This window comes from Myxine glutinosa, chromosome 12 (assembly GCF_964187855.1).
Source record: "Myxine glutinosa chromosome 12, kmMyxGlut1.1, whole genome shotgun sequence".
Classification (NCBI taxonomy): domain Eukaryota; kingdom Metazoa; phylum Chordata; class Myxini; order Myxiniformes; family Myxinidae; genus Myxine; species Myxine glutinosa.
In genome coordinates, this window is record NC_136272.1 from 101,968,065 (window position 1) to 101,986,567 (window position 18,503).

The 18,503-nt window shown below is 41.0% G+C and overlaps 1 protein-coding gene across 1 annotated transcript in view; it reads left to right on the forward strand.

Moving 5' to 3' along the window:
• Positions 1-18,503, forward strand: part of LOC137437697 (spartin) — a 28,306-nt gene that overhangs the window by 8,490 nt on the left and 1,313 nt on the right. Inside the window, exons 5-8 of the mRNA XM_068132217.2 lie at positions 5,789-5,921; positions 6,395-6,673; positions 13,306-13,437; positions 17,669-17,759. Coding sequence (XP_067988318.2) covers positions 5,789-5,921; positions 6,395-6,673; positions 13,306-13,437; positions 17,669-17,759 — 635 coding nt within the window. The remainder of the gene's footprint in view (positions 1-5,788; positions 5,922-6,394; positions 6,674-13,305; positions 13,438-17,668; positions 17,760-18,503) is intronic.

An 18,503-nucleotide genomic window follows, 5' to 3' on the forward strand; every position in this document is an offset into this window, starting at 1 on the left:
TGCTGCACGAAGTCACTACATCACACCATGTCAGCATGGGTGTAAAGTTACACGTCTACCAATATTGAGATGCATTTGCACAAACATGGAGCATGATCTTATAAATGGACCCGAAATGTCCAGTAATTGTGATCGTCTCCATCAGCCACCGATCTGCTTGTAAAACAATCATTTTATGGTCAGGAACACGATGTGCACAAGCTGGTCCATATGTCTTGTAAATCACTCCTTAGCAACTACTATGTTATCCACTGCTAGCAAAATAGAGTTGCTACGTAACAGGTAGACGACTGTGACGGACACGAGTGAGTACACTGTGGATGTTGGGAAATATTTCACATCAGACCTGGCAACAGATTGTGCTCTGCTGTGAAAATGATGGGTGTTATACAGACCCATGGAGCATTTAGAAACTTTGTGTTCATGTTTTTTGACGTCTCCATGGATGACATACATGTGCTGTTACGATAGCCGAGAGGGATGCACAATCACATCCTGGGTTTGAATCCAGACCAAACTATAAACCTTCACTGTTTCTCATTTTGGGTGAGGCATCAATGTACACACCATACATCGGGCGTATGTTAAGCCAGATGATTCTCTGCCAGTACCGATCGTTAGTGCCAGCACTCTCTCCTCACCCCCCCCCCCCACCCCTAAACCCGCCAACTCCCCCACAACCCCGATCCACCATCACCCCCACTCCTCACCCACCATTCCCCACCTTCCCTCGCTCCCAGAGAAAGCAGGCATGATCAAAGATGCCTCGGCCTCTGCAACGATGTGTGGTAAGGCCCGCGAAGCGCACCAATCCAAGCTAGTTACATAAAAAGGTGCAAAAGCTGATCACCTCAACTACAGACCTATCAGCTTGCTTCCAATCATCAGCAAGGACATTGAATCCATCATCGCAGTTGATATGAAATCCTTCCTTTTATCCAACAGCTTCATCTCAAAAATCACCAATTTGGTTTCAGACCAGGTCACTCCACCTTAGCCATGCTGTAACTGCTCTCCCAACAATGGATGGAGGCCCTCAATGTCAGACATAAAATCATGGCAGTCTCTTTACTTTGGACATACAGTCACGTGAAAAAGTAAGTCCACCCCATGTAAAGTTTTGACTTTTTCAACACATTTCAACATACAGCTATTTGATCTTCATTTCAACAATATTGATAGATAAAGGTGATATAATATAACAAATATCATGAAACATTTACAATTTGTCGTCCATTGTATAATTTAAATAAACATAAATGCAAATTTCGCATGTGGAAAAAGTAAGTACACCCTTGGCTCTAATAGGTGGTATTGCCCCCTTTGGCAGAAACAACCTCAAGTAGGCGTTTCTTATAACTGTCTACCAGTCTCTGACATCGACTGGGATAAATTTTTGCCCACTCCTCCATGCAGAATTCTTTCAGCTGTGCGATGTTTGAGGGGTTTTTGCATGCACAGCTCGTTTCAAATCCCCCCACAACATCTCGATGGAATTTAGATCCGGGTTTTGACTTGGCCATTCCAGAACCCTCCATTTCTTTCTTTTCAGCCATTCCTTGGTGGATTTACTGGTATGTTTAGGGTCATTGTCATGTTGCAAGGTCCACCTTCGGTTGAGCTTCAACTTTCCAACAGATGACCTCACATTATCCTCAAGTACCCTCTGGTACAATGAAGAATTCATAGTGGATTCTATGATGGTGAGCTGCCCAGGCCCTGATGCAGCAAAGCTGCCCCAAACCATAATATTTCCACCACCATGCTTTGCAGTTGGTATCAGGTTCTTGTGGTCAAATGCTGTCTTTGGTTTTCGCCAAACATGTCTTCTGGTACTGTGGCCAAATAGCTCTACCTTTGACTCATCTGTCCAGAGCACATTGTTCCAGAAGTGCTGGTCTTTGCCTAGGTGTTCATTGGCAAACTATAGTCTTGCCCTGATGTTCCTTCTGGACAGCAAAGGTTTCCTCCTGGCACACCTCCCATGTAGATCAAATTTGTGCAGCCTCTTTCTAATGGTAGACTCGTGCACTTTGACATCAACAGTGGCAAGAGCTACCTGTAGGTCCCGTGATGACATTCTGGGGTTCTTCGAGACTTCTTTCAGCATCTTGCGGTCTGCTCTCGCGCTGAACTTGCTGGGGTGGCCTGGCCTGAACAAGTTGGCAGTTGTTTGGAAACTTCTCCACTTGTAGATGATCTTCCGGACAGTCGAATGATCGATTTCAAATTGTTTGGAGATCTTTTTAAATCCCTTCCCAGACTCGTACGCATCTATAACCTTCTTTCTGAAGGCCCCAGAGAGCTCTTTTGATCTAGGCATGGTGACGCCACACACTTCAACAACAAAGAGCAAAACTAAACGAAATGTCTGAAGTTTAAATAAGACAGGTTCCTCCAAGATCCTCTCTGACGATGTTCTAATCATTTGCACCTGAGCTGGTGCACCTGAGATGGTGCACCTGATTCTAATTTTAGGTATTTGAAGTAGTGATAAATGTAGGGGTGTACTTACTTTTTCCACCTGCAAAATTTGCATTTATGTTTATTTAAATTATACAATGGACTACAAAATGTAAATGTTTCATGATATTTGTTATATTAAATCACCTTTATCTATCAATATTGTTGAAATGAAGATCAAATAGCTGTATGTTGAAATATGTTGAAAAAGTCAAAGCTTTACATGGGGTGTACTTACTTTTTCACGTGACTGTATATAAATCTACTTTAATCCAAACGTTCGTGTTGATTTTAAAGATTACTGGAAGGGACAATATTGCATCAAGAAAAGTGATGAATGAAAATGCAAAATAATCAACCAGCAGCTTTTCAAACACAGTTTGGTCGCTGTAATCGGGAGACAGACAGATGTACAAACGGAGAGACACTATGGTTCAAGATATATATACATATATATGTATTTATTTATTTATTTATTTATTTATGTTGAAGGTTCCATTCATGGACGATATAGTCCTCATCGAGGCCAGGCCTTAAAGGTCCATATGTTGTGTTGCTTAACACCAACTTAACCAATCACTTCACCCCTCTCTTCGCTCTGTGAGGCAGGGTAAGCAGTGAACCAAATCCCAAATTTTTTTTCATATTGCCCAAGGGTACCCCAATTACGGTTTCTGTCTGGGTAGCATATATGGGTGGAGGGGGTTCAAGGTGAAGGGAAGACCCCAATTCGCTCTATGTAAATGGCTCGGCTTCACGCCGTTTAAACCAAAGCTTTCAGAATCATTGGAATCTCCCGCGATGAAGTTAACTCCGAGGGCCTTTCACTCACTCACCGCAGGCAGGTTGGTGGTCTTTCTGTCTTCAACCGACTCCTCTCCGGCCTTGCTCCCCCAGCTCTGTCTGTGCTGTGTCCCCCTAATATTCCTACAGGTCGCACAAGATCTGCCAGCAACCCTCTTATGGTTAAACTGCCAAAATCTAGGCTCTCTGCTCACCTTCACTCCTTCATTCCTCTTTTCTCCCGCCTCTGGAACAAACTCCTTCACTCTCTTCAATCCCACTCCTCCCTCCAGGTCTTTAAAACGGCTGTTCACCACCATCTCTTATCTTCCCCCATCCAAAACCTTGATCTTTTCTACCCCCGTTAATTCTCTCCCAAGCCCTCAACATGCCACCTCCCCCAAGCCCTCTCCCTCTCACAGATCTCCCGATGTCCCTGCTCTCCATCTTGTCTCCCGCTCCCTTTATCATACGGAAGTTTTATGTTTTATGTGTCAATTTGTCTTTTTGTGATCAATGTTAGCTCTTACAAGAGCCTCGATGTTGTGTACAAAAAAATAAATAAAAGTGTAATGGAAAGTGCCTTCGGTGGTATCCGGTATTACAAATCATCTTCTTATGTAAAGAAAGTTTAAACAACTCTGTGAGTGATTTTTAAGCAGAGGTTTTTGTTTTTTACTCATTTTAAGCGGAGGTTATGCTGGAGGTGCCGTGCCTCAGATGGACGTTAAAGTGGGAGTCCTGTTTGCCGGCGTTGGTTGATGGACGTTAAAGTGGGAGTCCTGTTTGCCGGCGTTGGTTGATGGACGTTAAAGTGGGAGTCCTGTTTGCCGGCGTTGGTTGATGGACGTTAAAGATCCCACAGTGACCTTTGCAAAGAGTAGGCGAGCTATCGCTGGCACCCTGAACAAATTACACATTATTGCCCTAACCCCAGTCGAACATCAGGCCTCACCAGCCGGTTCGTGAAAGATTTGAGCTAAACATCCCCCCGGCCACCCCCATAATAATAATATGGGAATAATTCCATGGGAATAATTCATAATAATTATAATAGTAATCATAATAATAATTCCGTGGGAATAATTGTAGTCTGTTAAGAAGAAGTTGGTTGAGGAAGGTGGTGTTAGCTGACTTCCAGATGTCCTCGTGCAGATGATAGGGTGAATAGAGCAGAATGTTTGTGAAGTACAACATGTTTTCTTTTAATTCAATGTCAGCGAAGGGACGGGTAAAGATGTCTAGTCACCTCACCTGTTACGAGGTTCCGGGGAGCTTATGCGAAGGCGCATCCTCTGTCTGTCCGTCTGTCCGTAAACACTTGAAATTTCTTCTCCGAAACCGCTGAAGCGATTGTGCCCAAACTTGCCACAAATTATATTTGTTGTGTTGTGACTAAAGTTTGTTCACGGCATTAAAGAAAATCTGGGTCTAAGGGGGTTTACCGGGGGTGAAAGTGGATCCAGGTTTAACCCCCCAAAATAGGAATTTGCTTTTTCCTCTGAAACTACACACACAATTTCGATGAAACTTCAACATCCGTGATGTGCCGAAGTTTGTTCAAGGCATTAGAAAAATTGGGGTCTTAGGAGGTATACGGGGTTGGAGGAGGGGTGGGTTGCCCCCCAAATAGGTATTTTTGTTTGTTTGTTTAAAGTCTTATGATTATGTTAGTATGATTCTACCTGCTGCCCTGTCTTCTAGCAACCATTGAAATTGGTTTAAAATACCTTTAGTCGGTGCAGTATACTGTTTATTGTACCAGGTGAGCACCAGGGGTATTGCCCCTATGTTTTGTATATCTAGTATATAATTTCGGTTGATAAGATTATATGCGTTGTTTTCTGTAAATCAATCAATCAATCAATCTTATGTAAAGGCAGAGACATGTTGTTGTTATGACACTTTGTAAAGCTTTCTTATTGTACGTTTAAAATATTTTTAAACCCACATTCCAACTGTCTATTATTGAAAGGTTCACAAAAAGACATTTTTTTTTCATTTTATTCATTTATTTCATTTATTTTTTATTTATTTGTACATTATTTATATATATTATTTATTACATTATTATTACTATTATATTATTATTTGTAGTATTAATTTATTTAGTATTTATTTATTAATTATTTATTATATTATTTATTTATTTATTTCATTTATTTTTTGCATTTTTTTTTTTTGACAAAAAGAAAAGCGGATTTTTGTTGTCTCTGTTGAAATACATAACACAGCAAAGCAAATCGACAAACACACCTTTATACAGTGATGTACAAGAACACGAAACATTTTCGAAAACGAGTTGATGACGAGCAATTGATTGTCGGTATAAATGAAACGCGTGCGCAATGGCAGACGAGGAAAAGTTACAAATGGTAATTTTATTTTTTGAATAATTCTAAAACGGCGTCCCTTGAACTTTCAGGATAACTTGTGGCTGATGACGAATCCTCAATGGACACGCACCAACCAGCACAGCCGTCGGTGTATTTGCTCTGCGGACACGCTCATGGTTTCGGCCTTTTGTTTCTCCTACCCCCAGGACCGTGCCAAGAACCTGAACCCTGACACTGACGACACGGGAGATCTGAGGAGTCGCGTACGCCTCGGGCGTCGGCACGACACGCACGCGCCACCTGAGTGGAGTGGGAAGGTCGCGCTGAAAATACTGTCAGGTGTGGACCAAGGGTCCAAATGTTGAGGAGATATTGATGTGTCCGGTACAACAAGGTCTTGCTAACCTACTCGTGTCCTCGTTTATGGGGTTTCCTCAGCTTTGTGGTTTTCCTCGTCACGATAAATCGACAAATTGTTTTCAGGTGCGGTGTGGAAAGGTGCGGTGTGGAAACAATGCAAACTGAGCTGCAAATCCATTTGCCTGATTCACAGGGAACCATTGTCTGCAGATCGTTCTTCACATTTTGTTTATTAGTTGGTCTGCAGTTACCTTCATGCTTGTCTGGTTCAGGTGCTGTCAATCTATTACATATACAAAAAATGGTGGATTTATTTTTTTCATCCCCAACCCTCCCCCTCTCCCTGCCTCCCCAACATCATTGGGAGTGTAGGGAACAGAGGAGCCATAATGGCAATGGGTTACCAGTGTTCACAAACTTGGCTGATGGCTCATGATGTATTGTGTTCTCAGGTGCTAACTGGATAAGCTCTGGCCTCATTAAGGGTGCTGAAGCGACAGGAAAGGCGTTGAGCAAAGGGACGACGGGAGGAACTCGCCCGGCAGAGCACGGGGAGAAGGGGCAACATGCAGACCAAGCACAAACTCGCCCGCCACCTCCTCGACCACCACCTCCTCGACCACCAAACTTGTCACAGAAACCATCAGCACAGTACCCTCACCATCAGCATTCGCCTTCCGAGCAGCCTTTACCAAAGCCTCATCAGGATGCTGGAATGCTCTCTTCTCTAGGTTTGCATGCTGGAATGCCCTGCACTTGATTCATCATCTCCATCCATGTGTGGTTGGCTGGATGAGGGTATTGTGATGCCACTCTGATCTGAATTTTATTCACTAACAATTTTGGTTCATTCGATTTATTGATCTTACTGGTGAATGTATGATTCAAATTTGTTAACATTCGTGCTCCTTAAATAGGTGTTAGTTGACATTTTTCAAAAGTTAACAATAGGTCTTACCGTTGGTTCCGTGCATTCTAATCCGAATGTATGCCACATGTAACTGCTTGGGAGGGGCGGAGGGCAGTGGGGGGGGGGGGGGGGGTGGGGGTGGGCGAAGAGTCTATTGCCCCCTCTATCAATGTGTTTATATAGTCTGGTGGAGCATCAAACCCAAACTATACAGCTTCAGCCATCCATCACTTTTTAGGATGTATTGTTGGTCATTTCTCAAGACAGGTTCGTATTTGATGTAATTATTGTTTGCTTTAATAATGATGAAGCAAACAAAAACTGGAAACCAATCATCTTATATATTTATTTATTTAGTTATATATGTGTGTGTGTATGTACGTATGTGTACATATATATATATATGTATAATGTATGTATGTATGTATATATATATATATATATATATATATATATATATATATATATATATATATATATATATATATATATATATATATATATTAGGGTGGTGCTCAAAATATTTTTTTTAAATATTTACTGGGACATGGCTTTATGTTGTTCCTTTTCTTCCAAAATGAAAAGACACCAAATATGAAAGCAATCTGATTTTATTTAGGGGTGCCACATCAGCCTTCAAACTAAAGGTGTCTACAAAACTTTTCTATATATGGATCGAAAGCAAAACCAGAAGTTTGTTTTATGAAAATCCACCCTTCACTCACTTTCTTTGTATTCTAGCAAACACAAGTTACAATAGCTGCACAAATAGCACTATATTGCTATGAAAACTCAAATTCAATGATAACAATCCAAATGTTCAGTTCATAAAATGAAGAGACACCATATCACATAATATTAAAAAACCCAAATATAATGAGAAATGTAATTCCTATTTCTGGGCCTGTTTCACCACTGTTGCCTTCTTGGCATCGGGGTACATCTTCCTGTGAGCAGCAACAACTTGGAGCAGAGCTTGCTTTTGCTCTTCATCCTTTGTAAGGAGCTTATTGTAGTCTTGTATCAATGCGACACCCCTTTCTGCCCTGTCGTTCACCACGACTAAGCCACTGGCGGCTTTCTTTGCTTCCTGAAAGCTGGTTTCTTGCTCCCATGAACCAGGATCCTTATCCATCCAATCAGTTGGGGTCCCTAGGATGCTGAAGAAATGCTTGGTGTGTTTTGTTATGAGGCCAGCGATTGACAGGGCGGTTCCTCGTTTGATAGCTGGTCTCTTTGGAGAGGGGTTTTCACCGTCATTTTTCAATGCTTCAATCATATTGATCTTGCTTTCTTTGTCAATTCTGGTGTCAAAGAATGCAAATGCCACCAGTACTGGGCTCATGTACCACGTGTGGCGGCCAAGTGCCTTCAAGGCTGCCTGAGCCATCTTCTGATTGATTTGTTCAAACTTTTCCAACTTCTTGAAGAGGTTAATGTCATTCAGGGGAGCCTCAATAGCTTGTGGAGCCCGAAACCAAGCCTGTACATGCACAAGGCAGACAAAAATGTTGAAGGCTCGGAGTTCTCTCGCCTCTCGAAGTGTCAAGTGGAACTCTGACCGAAACATGAACACCTGTAGTGAATATAGTGCTTTTGCCATCCATCTGGCTCTGTGCATTGCTCCTGGAGCCATGATCTGGATTCCACGAGGTGGGATTCCTCCCATGTAGTTGACAGTCAGTTCTAGGAGTTCACGATAATCATCTCGTGGCTGCTGATCTTTCAAACACACAATAACGTTTTTGCTTCCAACACAGTGTCTACAGATCCCATTGAAGCCTTCCTCTCTGAGAATTGATCGTGAAGAAACGTCCTGTCCTCGGGGTTGGTGATTATGGCCTCCGAATCTGCATGCCTAAGATCAAACGTCTTCTCCAAGGAGGCCTTGAAGGATGCTTCCTTTTTCTCTTGGGTCGCACCACCCCGCTTTGCACCTTTTTGGAGGCTCCTCCATTCTTCATATAGCCTCTCCAAACGATGGATGCAGTGCTGCTTCGTCGTTGTAGGTAGGTGAGCTTTTTCCCAGAACTTCACAACCTCTTCAATGGTGAGGGTTGCACTCTCCCGGGCAGTGCGATTCGCCTTCTTCAGGTGATGGAAAAACAGGACAAGAGATTGATGCACAGTCGGGAGCTTGGCACCTTTGATGGCATCTCCAGAAGTGGACCCAATGAGATACACATTATCCTGAGCCCGAGTTTTCAATGAAACACTGGTACTAGCACATGCCATATCTGCAAAATAAGCAAGAATGTGGGTAAAATCCTGTTAATTCTTACTCCACAGGGTTACTCTCTACAAAAGAGCCACAGTCAATAAGTTAGGCCTACATATTACACACTAAAAAAGCGTACCCCTGACCCCGGGAACCTGTACAAAACATGCATGAAAATTGCCCAGATAGTGATCATAGGAAGTCTCAAAACTGTATGTATAATATATTGTATATATATAATGTATAATGTGTATTTATGTATATTTATTATTTAATGTATATTTACTATATATTTATTTTTAATATTATATTTAATGTATATATATAATTATGTATTTATTTTGTGTATATACAGCCCACAAAATGGGAATTCCTATTTTTGCATGGGGGAAAATTCATCACTGATGTGGCACCCCTAAATATTATTGGATTCCATTCAAATTTGGTGTGGTTTCCTTTGACACCAAAAGGAACAAAAATAGACCATGTCCCGGAGAAAATCTGCATTTTGCTTTTTTGAAGCCCACCCTAAATTATATATACTAGGGCATGCCCGTACTATATACGTATATATCTAAAATTATATCCCCCCCCTCTATTTACATGAAATGGTTTGGTCCAAAGCGAACGGCTTGCGAGTACGGTGACAATCCCCCCCCCTCTATTTACATGAAATGGTTTGGTCCAAAGCGAACGGCTTGCGAGTACGGTGACAATCCCCCCCTCTATTTACATGAAATGGTTTGGTCCAAAGCGAACGGCTTGCGAGTACGGTGACAATCCCCCCCCCCTCTATTTACATGCAATGGTTTGGTCCAAAGCGAACGGCTTGTGGAGTTTGGTAAAGAAATCGCCATAGCTCGGTAACTACTTGTCCGATTAATATGAAACGTTGAAAAGGCACATCCTCGGGTCCCCAGCAATATACCTGGCAAGTTGCAAGTATATCGGACCGGTAGTTGTCGCGAAACAGCGGTCACAGACAAACACACAGACACACAGAGATTACTGGAATTATAGATAGACTAGGGCATGCCCGTACTATATATAAGCTAGGACGTGCCCGTACGTGGGTGCCCGTTCCTTGCCAAAAAAAAAAAAAAAAAAAAATTTGTGTAGGGGTGTGTGTGTGTAAACATCCTAGGGCGTGCCCGTACGTGGGTGCAAAAAAACATGCGTGCAAACAACAACAACAAAAAAAAACTTTGAAACCACGTGGCAGTAACGACCACAGAACCCCCCCCTCTATTTACATGAATGGTTTGGTCCATTCGCAACGACCACAGAACCCCCCCCTCTATTTACATGAAATGGTTTGGTCCAAAGCGAACGGCTTGCGGTGTTTGGTAAAGAAATCGCCATAGCTCGGTAACTACTTGTCCGATTAATTTCAAACCTTGAAAAGGCACATCCTCGGGTCCCCAGCAATATACCTGGCAAGTTTCAAGGAAATCGGACCGGTAGTTGTCGAGAAACAGCGGTCACAGACAAACATACACACATACACACATACAAACACACATACACACAGAGATTAATGGAATTATAGATAGATATATATATATATATATATTATGTTTTGCACTCTGTCAAAGCGTCTTTGGGCTTCCTGAAAAGCGCTATATAAAATAAATGCATTATTATTATTATTATTACTGTATATATATATATATATATAATTGTTTTTTTTGGGTTTTTTTTTAAACATTTTTATTTATTATTATATATATATATATATATATATATATATATATATATATATATATATATATATATATATATAATATAAATTAATTATATTTATATTTACATTATGAGTTTATAGATGACTCAGATGCAAAATATTTTTTGGGTGAATGATTTAGACCATTTCTAACAATAATCCAATAGAGCATCAAAATCCAGATAAAAAAGTGATTTTTTTTGCATTTTTGGACCACCCTAATATATATATATACAGTATATGTATATTTATTTATACATTTATATTTATATTCATTTATTTGCACAGCTCCTTTCCTATGCCATCTCCAGGCGCTGCATAACGTCATTGCGGGCACCGAAGGGCCCCCATCAATGACACACGCTGAAAGGGAGTACTCAGTTTTCACTCCGGTTGTTTGTTGTTTGTTTTATTGTTTTATTGTTTTCTTGTTTGTTTGTCTGGGTGATATCTCAGCTATCCTTTGAGCTACAAAGCTGAAATTTCGGCACTGAAATAGTGAGCAAGTGCTTTAGCAAAAACGATATTTTTTGTTTTTTGATTAATTATTTAATTGATCAATTACTTAATTATTATCGATTAATTAAGAACTTATTTATTTCCTTTCTCTTCTGGGCAATATCTCAGGCACCTTTTGAGCTAAGAAGCTGATATTTGGACCAGCACCAAGTTATTTGGCTGTGACCAAATGACCAAGTGATTTGGCTGTAAAGGTTATTTTTGATTTATTGATTAATCAATTAATCGATTAATTATTTACTTATTTGATTAATGACTTAATTAATTAGTTTTTTAAAGTTACAGATTCAGATGAAACGGTGGTGGCTTAGGTGTTCTATTAGCCAATTGATTAATTATTTAATTATTTTATGATTATTATTTATTTATTTTTCATTATTATAAAAATTTTTATTTTCTTTCTCATCTGGGAAATATCTCAGGCACCTTTTGAGCTCGGAAGCTAATATTTGGACACGATAGTGACCAAGTGATGTGGCTATAAAGGATATTTTTGATTTATTGATTGATCAATCAATTAATTTATTGATTAATCAATTATTATTATTATTATTTTCAGATTATTGACTTGTTTAATTAATTTTCAAAAATTTGCAGAATCGGATGAAGCACTGGTGGTTTAGGTATGCCACTAGCCAATTGATAAAATTATTTTATTATTTTACTAGCAGAAGTACCCGGCGTTGCCGGGCGGAGGACGGGTAGGGGAGGGGAAGGGGGGGGAGGGGAGGGGGGAAGGGAAGGGCGGAGTGGGGAAGGGCGGAGTGGGGAATGGAGGGAGGGGAGGAAGGGCAGGGGGATGAAGGGGTGGGTGGATGAAGAGGGGGGAGGCAGGAAGGGGAGTGGCTCACCTTTCTGAGTGAATGTGGCTCACGTTTCTGAGTTAAGTGGGATGCCGATCAGGAAGAAGAAGAAGCCGTACTACCAAATTCGTAGACTTCCGGAATTTTGATTTATTTGGATTCAAATGGCTGGTAATTGTTTTGTATTTATTTATGCGAATGTGTACTTGTATATAACTGTCATAAATTTTAAAAGGCTTCAGCACTATCGAGTGTTTTTTTGGGGGGTTTTTTTTAACTCCAAAAAAACGAACTTTTTTTTTTCAATTTTTTAAAACCTAAAACACTCCCAGGCACTCACTGATGAACCTCTGAAAGTTTGATGAAGATCCGTTCAGCCATCTCTGAATAAAACGCGGACACACAAAAACTGGACACACAGACAACTCGCGTTTATATATATAGATTATTATTATTTATTTATTTTCTTTCACATCTGGGCAATATCTCAGGCACCTTTTGAGTTATATAACCACCTTTAGATGGTTATATAACTCAAAAGGTGCCTGAGTTGGCCACGTTTGAGTTAGGAAGCTGATATTTGGACACGGCAATGACCAAATGATTTGACTGTAAAGGGTATTTTTTATTTCTTTTTTATTTATTGATTGATCAATTAATCGATTAATTATTTATGAATTAATCAATAAATTGTTTAATTTTTTCGATTAATGACCTATTTAATTAATTTTCAAAAAGTGGCAGCTTTGGATGAAGCACTGGTGGTTTAGGTATGCTATTAGCCAATTAATTAAGAAATTATTTTATGATTATAATTTATTGATTTTAATTATGCAATTAAGCAATCAATTATTGTACACCTCTCCCTCCCAATAAAGTCTCTTGCGCTGCATGGCGGTATTTATCCCAATACCCGGCAATGCCGCGCTGGAGGATGTTATTTATTTATTTGGCATGGCGGCGGTGTACTTTGAATGTACCTGTACTTGTTTCCTATTTTGTTGTTCTTGTTGAAGTCTTCAGTAACGACCTGTTGGGCAAGCATCCTGTAGCACAAGGGTCCTAAAGAAGCAATATTGTAGCTTAGACTCATGATGATCATTCGTGAATTGTGGGTAGTGCATCATAAAATTGGGATTCAATACTCAGCATGTGCTGTAACGATACATTTCCTTGTCACGTGACTGCAGTGAGAGGGGTGGCTGGTATGGTGGAGAAAGAGATCGGACATTTAAAGAGGTCCATGCCTGACTCTGTGACCCAGGCTTGCAATAAGTCCACTTTTCAGGGAGCTCAGCACGTGGCCACGAGCAGTGGACAAGGTATGGAGAGAACCTTCACGTCCCAATTTGTACAGTCATGTGAAAAAGTAAGTACACCCCATGTAAAGTTTTGACTTTTTGAACATATTTCAACATACAGCTATTTGATCTTCATTTCAACAATATTGATAGATAAAGGTGATATAATATAACAAATATCATGAAACCTTTACATTTTGTAGTCCATTGTGTAATTTAAATGAACATAAATGGAAATTTTGCTTGCTAAGTACACCCTTGGCTCTAATAGGTGGTATTGCCCCCTTTGGCAGAAACAACCTCAAGTAGGCGTTTCTTATAACTGTCTACCAGTCTCTGACATCGACTGGGAGAAATGTTTGCCCATTCCTCCATGCAGAATTCTTTCAGCTGTGCGATGTTTGAGGGGTTTCTTGCATGCACAGCTCGTTTCAAATCCCCCCACAACATCTCGATGGGATTTAGATTTGGGCTTTGACTTGGCCATTCCAGAACCCTCCATTTCTTTCTTTTCAGCGATTCCTTGGTGGATTTACTGGTATGTTTAGGGTCATTGTCATGTTGCAAGGTCCACCTTCGGTTGAGCTTCAACTCTCCGACAGATGGCCTCACATTATCCTCAAGCACCCTCTGGTACAATGAATAATTCATAGTGGATTATATGATGGTGAGCTGCCCAGGCCCTGATGCAGCAAAGCTGCCCCAAACCGTAATATTTCCACCACCATGCTTTACAGTTGGTATCAGGTTCTTGTGGTCAAATGCTGTCTTTGGTTTTCGGCAAACATGTCTTCTGGTACTGTGGCCAAATAGCTCTACCTTTGACTCATCTGTCCAGAGCACATTGTTCCAGAAGTGCTGGTCTTTGCCTAGGTGTTCAATGGCAAACTTTAGTCTTGCCCTGATGTTCTTTCTGGACAGCAAAGGTTTCCTCCTGGCACACCTCCCATGTAGATCAAATTTGTGCGGCCTCTTTCTCATGGTAGACCCGTGCACTTTGACATCAACAGTGGCAAGAGCTACCGGTAGGTCACGTGATGACATTCTGGGGCTCTTAGAGACTTCTTTCAGCATCTTGCGGTCTGCTCTCGGGCTGAACTTGCTGGGGCGGCCTGGCCTGCACAAGTTGGCAGTTGTTTGGAATTTTCTCCACTTGTAGATGATCTTCCGGACAGTCGAATGATTGATTTCAAATTGTTTGGAGATCTTTTTAAATCCCTTCCCAGACTCGTAGGCATCTATAACCTTCTTTCTGAAGGCCTCAGAGAGCTCTTTTGATCTAGGCATGGTGACGCCGCACACTTCAACAACAAAGAGCAAACCAAACGAAATGTCTGAGGTTTAAACAAGACAGGTTCCTCCAAGATCCTCTCTAACGATGTTCTAATCATTTGCACCTGAGCTGGTGCACCTCATTCTAATTTTAGGTATTTGAAGTAGTGATAAATGTCGGGGTGTACTTACTTTTTCCACATGTGAAATTTGCATTTATGTTTCTTTAAATTACACAATGGACTACAAAATGTAAATGTTTCATGATATTTGTTATATTAAATCACCTTTATCTATCAATATTGTTGAAATGAAGATCAAATAGCTGTATGTTGAAATATATTGAAAAAGTCAAAACTTTACATGGGGTGTACTTACTTTTTCACGTGACTGTATGTACTTTCTACAACGCCCTACTATGTCCTCGAAGCTCTCCACAATCTTAACCGTGGACAAATTACTTGTCCCCTGTATCCCCAGCCTATAAGGATGAACTCCTTTTTACCTGCTCGAATTAGGTATGATTGTACACAACCAGGACTACATTTATAACTTTACATCAGAAATAAGACTTATTAATTGAACAACTACTGCCCTCTGCTTCCTTCAAACTAAGCACATTGTGAATTTGCTTGCACATCATTAGACTGCCCACTGCCCTAAGTTTGTATCATAATGACGATTTCACTTTGATCAAAACCTTCACTTCTGGATTGTATCCTGACGAACATGGGAAATTATTAAATAATGTAACCTTGATCCTTTGACTGAAACTGGTGCATTGGCACGACAAGGACCTGCCGAGGGTTGGCTCTCAGCAGTGGAACCTGTCATGGGCCTTTGTATATGAGATGTACAACTACCGACAATGCAAGACATCGTTGATGGTCACGTTGGTTGAACACTGACAATATAGGACAAATTAACTGCCACTATATTGTAATGACCAAAAGAGAGGAGCCCATTCGGCCAATCCTTTACATGCTTAATATCCCACTTTCCTTTTTCAAATGTTCAGGAATAGTTCTCGATAAAACTTTCTACAACAACTCTCTGCTCACCTGCTCACCTGCTCACTCTTTCATTCCTCTTTTCTCCCGCGTCTGGAACAAAGTCCCTCGCTCTCTTCAATCCCACTCCTCCCTCCAAGTCTTTAAAACAGCTGTTCACCACCATCTCTTATCTTCCCCCATCCAAAACCTTCATCTTTTCTGTCCCCGTTAATTCACCCCCAGATCCACTTTTTTTTCTTTTTTTTTGAAATACCGACTTCTTTCTTTCCTGGAAGTTCTAGCAGTGTCTATGTGTTTTATACTTAAGCCCCCTTTCCCACGCCTCCTCCCCCCAAGCCCTCTCCCTCCCACAGATCTCCCGATGTCCCTGTTCTCTGCTGTTGTACTTGTGTGCTTCCCTCTCTCTCCCCATATTGTCTCCTGCTCCCTTTATTGTATGTTTTGTGTCCGTTTTTTTTTTTGTGATTGATGTTAGCTCTTACATCATTGTTAGCTCTCCTCGATCTTGTATACAAAAAAAAAGAAAAAAAAATCCTCGGTGCCCGAAAGTTTTGCACAAAGCCAGATGTTGGCGCTTATTCACTCCTCTGTAAGACTTTGTGACATGTTGCATGTGTTGACTGTAACTGTTCACTATTTTTTCTGCAAGAGCGAGGATCATGGAAGAGTTAGCTAGGTTACATTGACCGTGGGGGACGGGGACGAGAGTAGGGGTTAAGAGTGTAGCGGGGCGACAATTGGGCACATCCGTCAATGGAATGGCGACTATCATCACTATCATCTATGTATGCAGGAATAAATGAACAGGAAAGGAGACAGAGAGAAGGGGTGGATACACTGAAACCAGCAATACGAGGTTTAGGTTCGGAAGGATTCATGGGTGTAATAAATATCATAGGTCAGAATGGGAGATGACATGAGGTGAAGGTGCACTACCTGCTTGAAGTCCTGGAGAGAAGAGTGTGAAAGACCGCCCTCTGCAAGGTGGTTCCATAAATAGGAGAAGCGAGGAATAAGAGTGAGTTGAGGTGTGCAGTCAGCCTGCATTTTGGCGATTTAACCAGGAAGGAGTAACTGTAATAACATGTGCATTCTGGAGTTGCTGGGGAGGGTCATTAGCACCAAACCTTGTCCTTCTACCTCGTCGTGGGAGATTCCAATAACATTGAGAGTTTTGGATTCCACAGAATCCAGGAAAGATGGATGTGATGCTGGGGTGCCAGCCCACAGGGATGAGCAGTACTCCATTGAGCTGCATCCTATATAGCATGGTTTAGCTCTCCCGGAAACGTTACCTGGAGATGGTAATCATTTCCACCTCAATGTGTTCACCTTTTTGGACGTACGCAACAATGCCAACTTGTCCTGGAACCTTATTGCTTTGTAGTTTCTTTGTTTCTTGTCAAATTCCCGGGAAATATCCGCACTTTCCAAATAGTCCTTGCAACATACAACACGTGAGCTACTTTTATTGCTTTATTACCTCCACCACTTAAGGTGGGAGGAAGTTATGTTTTCACTCCTTTGTTTGTTTGTCTGTCTGTCTGTTTGTGAACAGAATATCTCTAAAGGTTGTGGACGGATTTGGATGAAACTTGGTGGACAGGTTGGGTGTGTGAGAAGGACGAATTGGTTCACTTTTGGTGAAGATCCAAATCCGGATACGATGAGTATTAATTTTTTTAAGTGATTCTTCACCTTTGCGAGGTAGGGCCAAAAACAATATATAGTACGGTATTTCAAAAGGTTGTGGACGAGTTATCACAAAACTTGGTGGACGAGTTGTTTAGGCCACAAGAACAAGCCGATGAGATTTTGGTTCAGGTCCGGATCCAGATCGGGCCTATCGGTGGGATACAAACCAAACTGTTCAGCCTGACGGAGGTTTGCTCTCTACGGAGTACCGCTCTCGTTCGCTTTGTACTCCATAAGAAGGTCGGGAATTTATTTTTCTTGTCGGCGTGCAGGTCTTTCCACTATATGGGACGGCCTGGAGACAGCAGCCAAAAGCGTGGTGCGAAGTATTTCTACCTCTACCGTACATACTATCCCTCCAGGGTGAGGCCATAATCATTTGGTATTACCTGAAAACCCCTCACCCTCACCCCCTCATCTCAAGCACTGCAATTGTCGCTGGTGAAGTATTTACAGGGTTTTTTGGGCGATTTTTGTGTTGTGCACATTTTGGTCATGTGGGAGAGTGACGGATTGTTTTCTTCATGTGGACTGGTATTCAACGATTCCATTAAGGAATCTCCACTATCTGGAATATGGAGAAATGTACATTACTGTTTTCATTTCCATCATAGAACATGACGAGCACATTGACCAACATCTATGCATATGCATCTATGTATGTTGCATGCTATCATATGCTATCTATGTATGCTATATATGCATACATCTATGCATCTATGTATGCATACATCTATGTATGATATCATCTATGTATGTATGCATGTTGCGTCTATGTATGTATGCATGTTGCATCTGTGTATGCTATCATCTATGTATGTATGCAATATGCATGTTGCATCTATGCATCTATGTATGTTGCATGCTATCATATGCTATCTATGTATGCTATATATGCATACATCTATGCATCTATGTATGCATACATCTATGTATGATATCATCTATGTATGTATGCATGTTGCGTCTATGTATGTATGCATGTTGCATCTGTGTATGCTATCATCTATGTATGTATGCATGTTGCATCTATGCATCTATGGATGATGCATGCTATCATATGCTATCTATGTATGCAATCTATGCATACATCTATGTATGCTATCA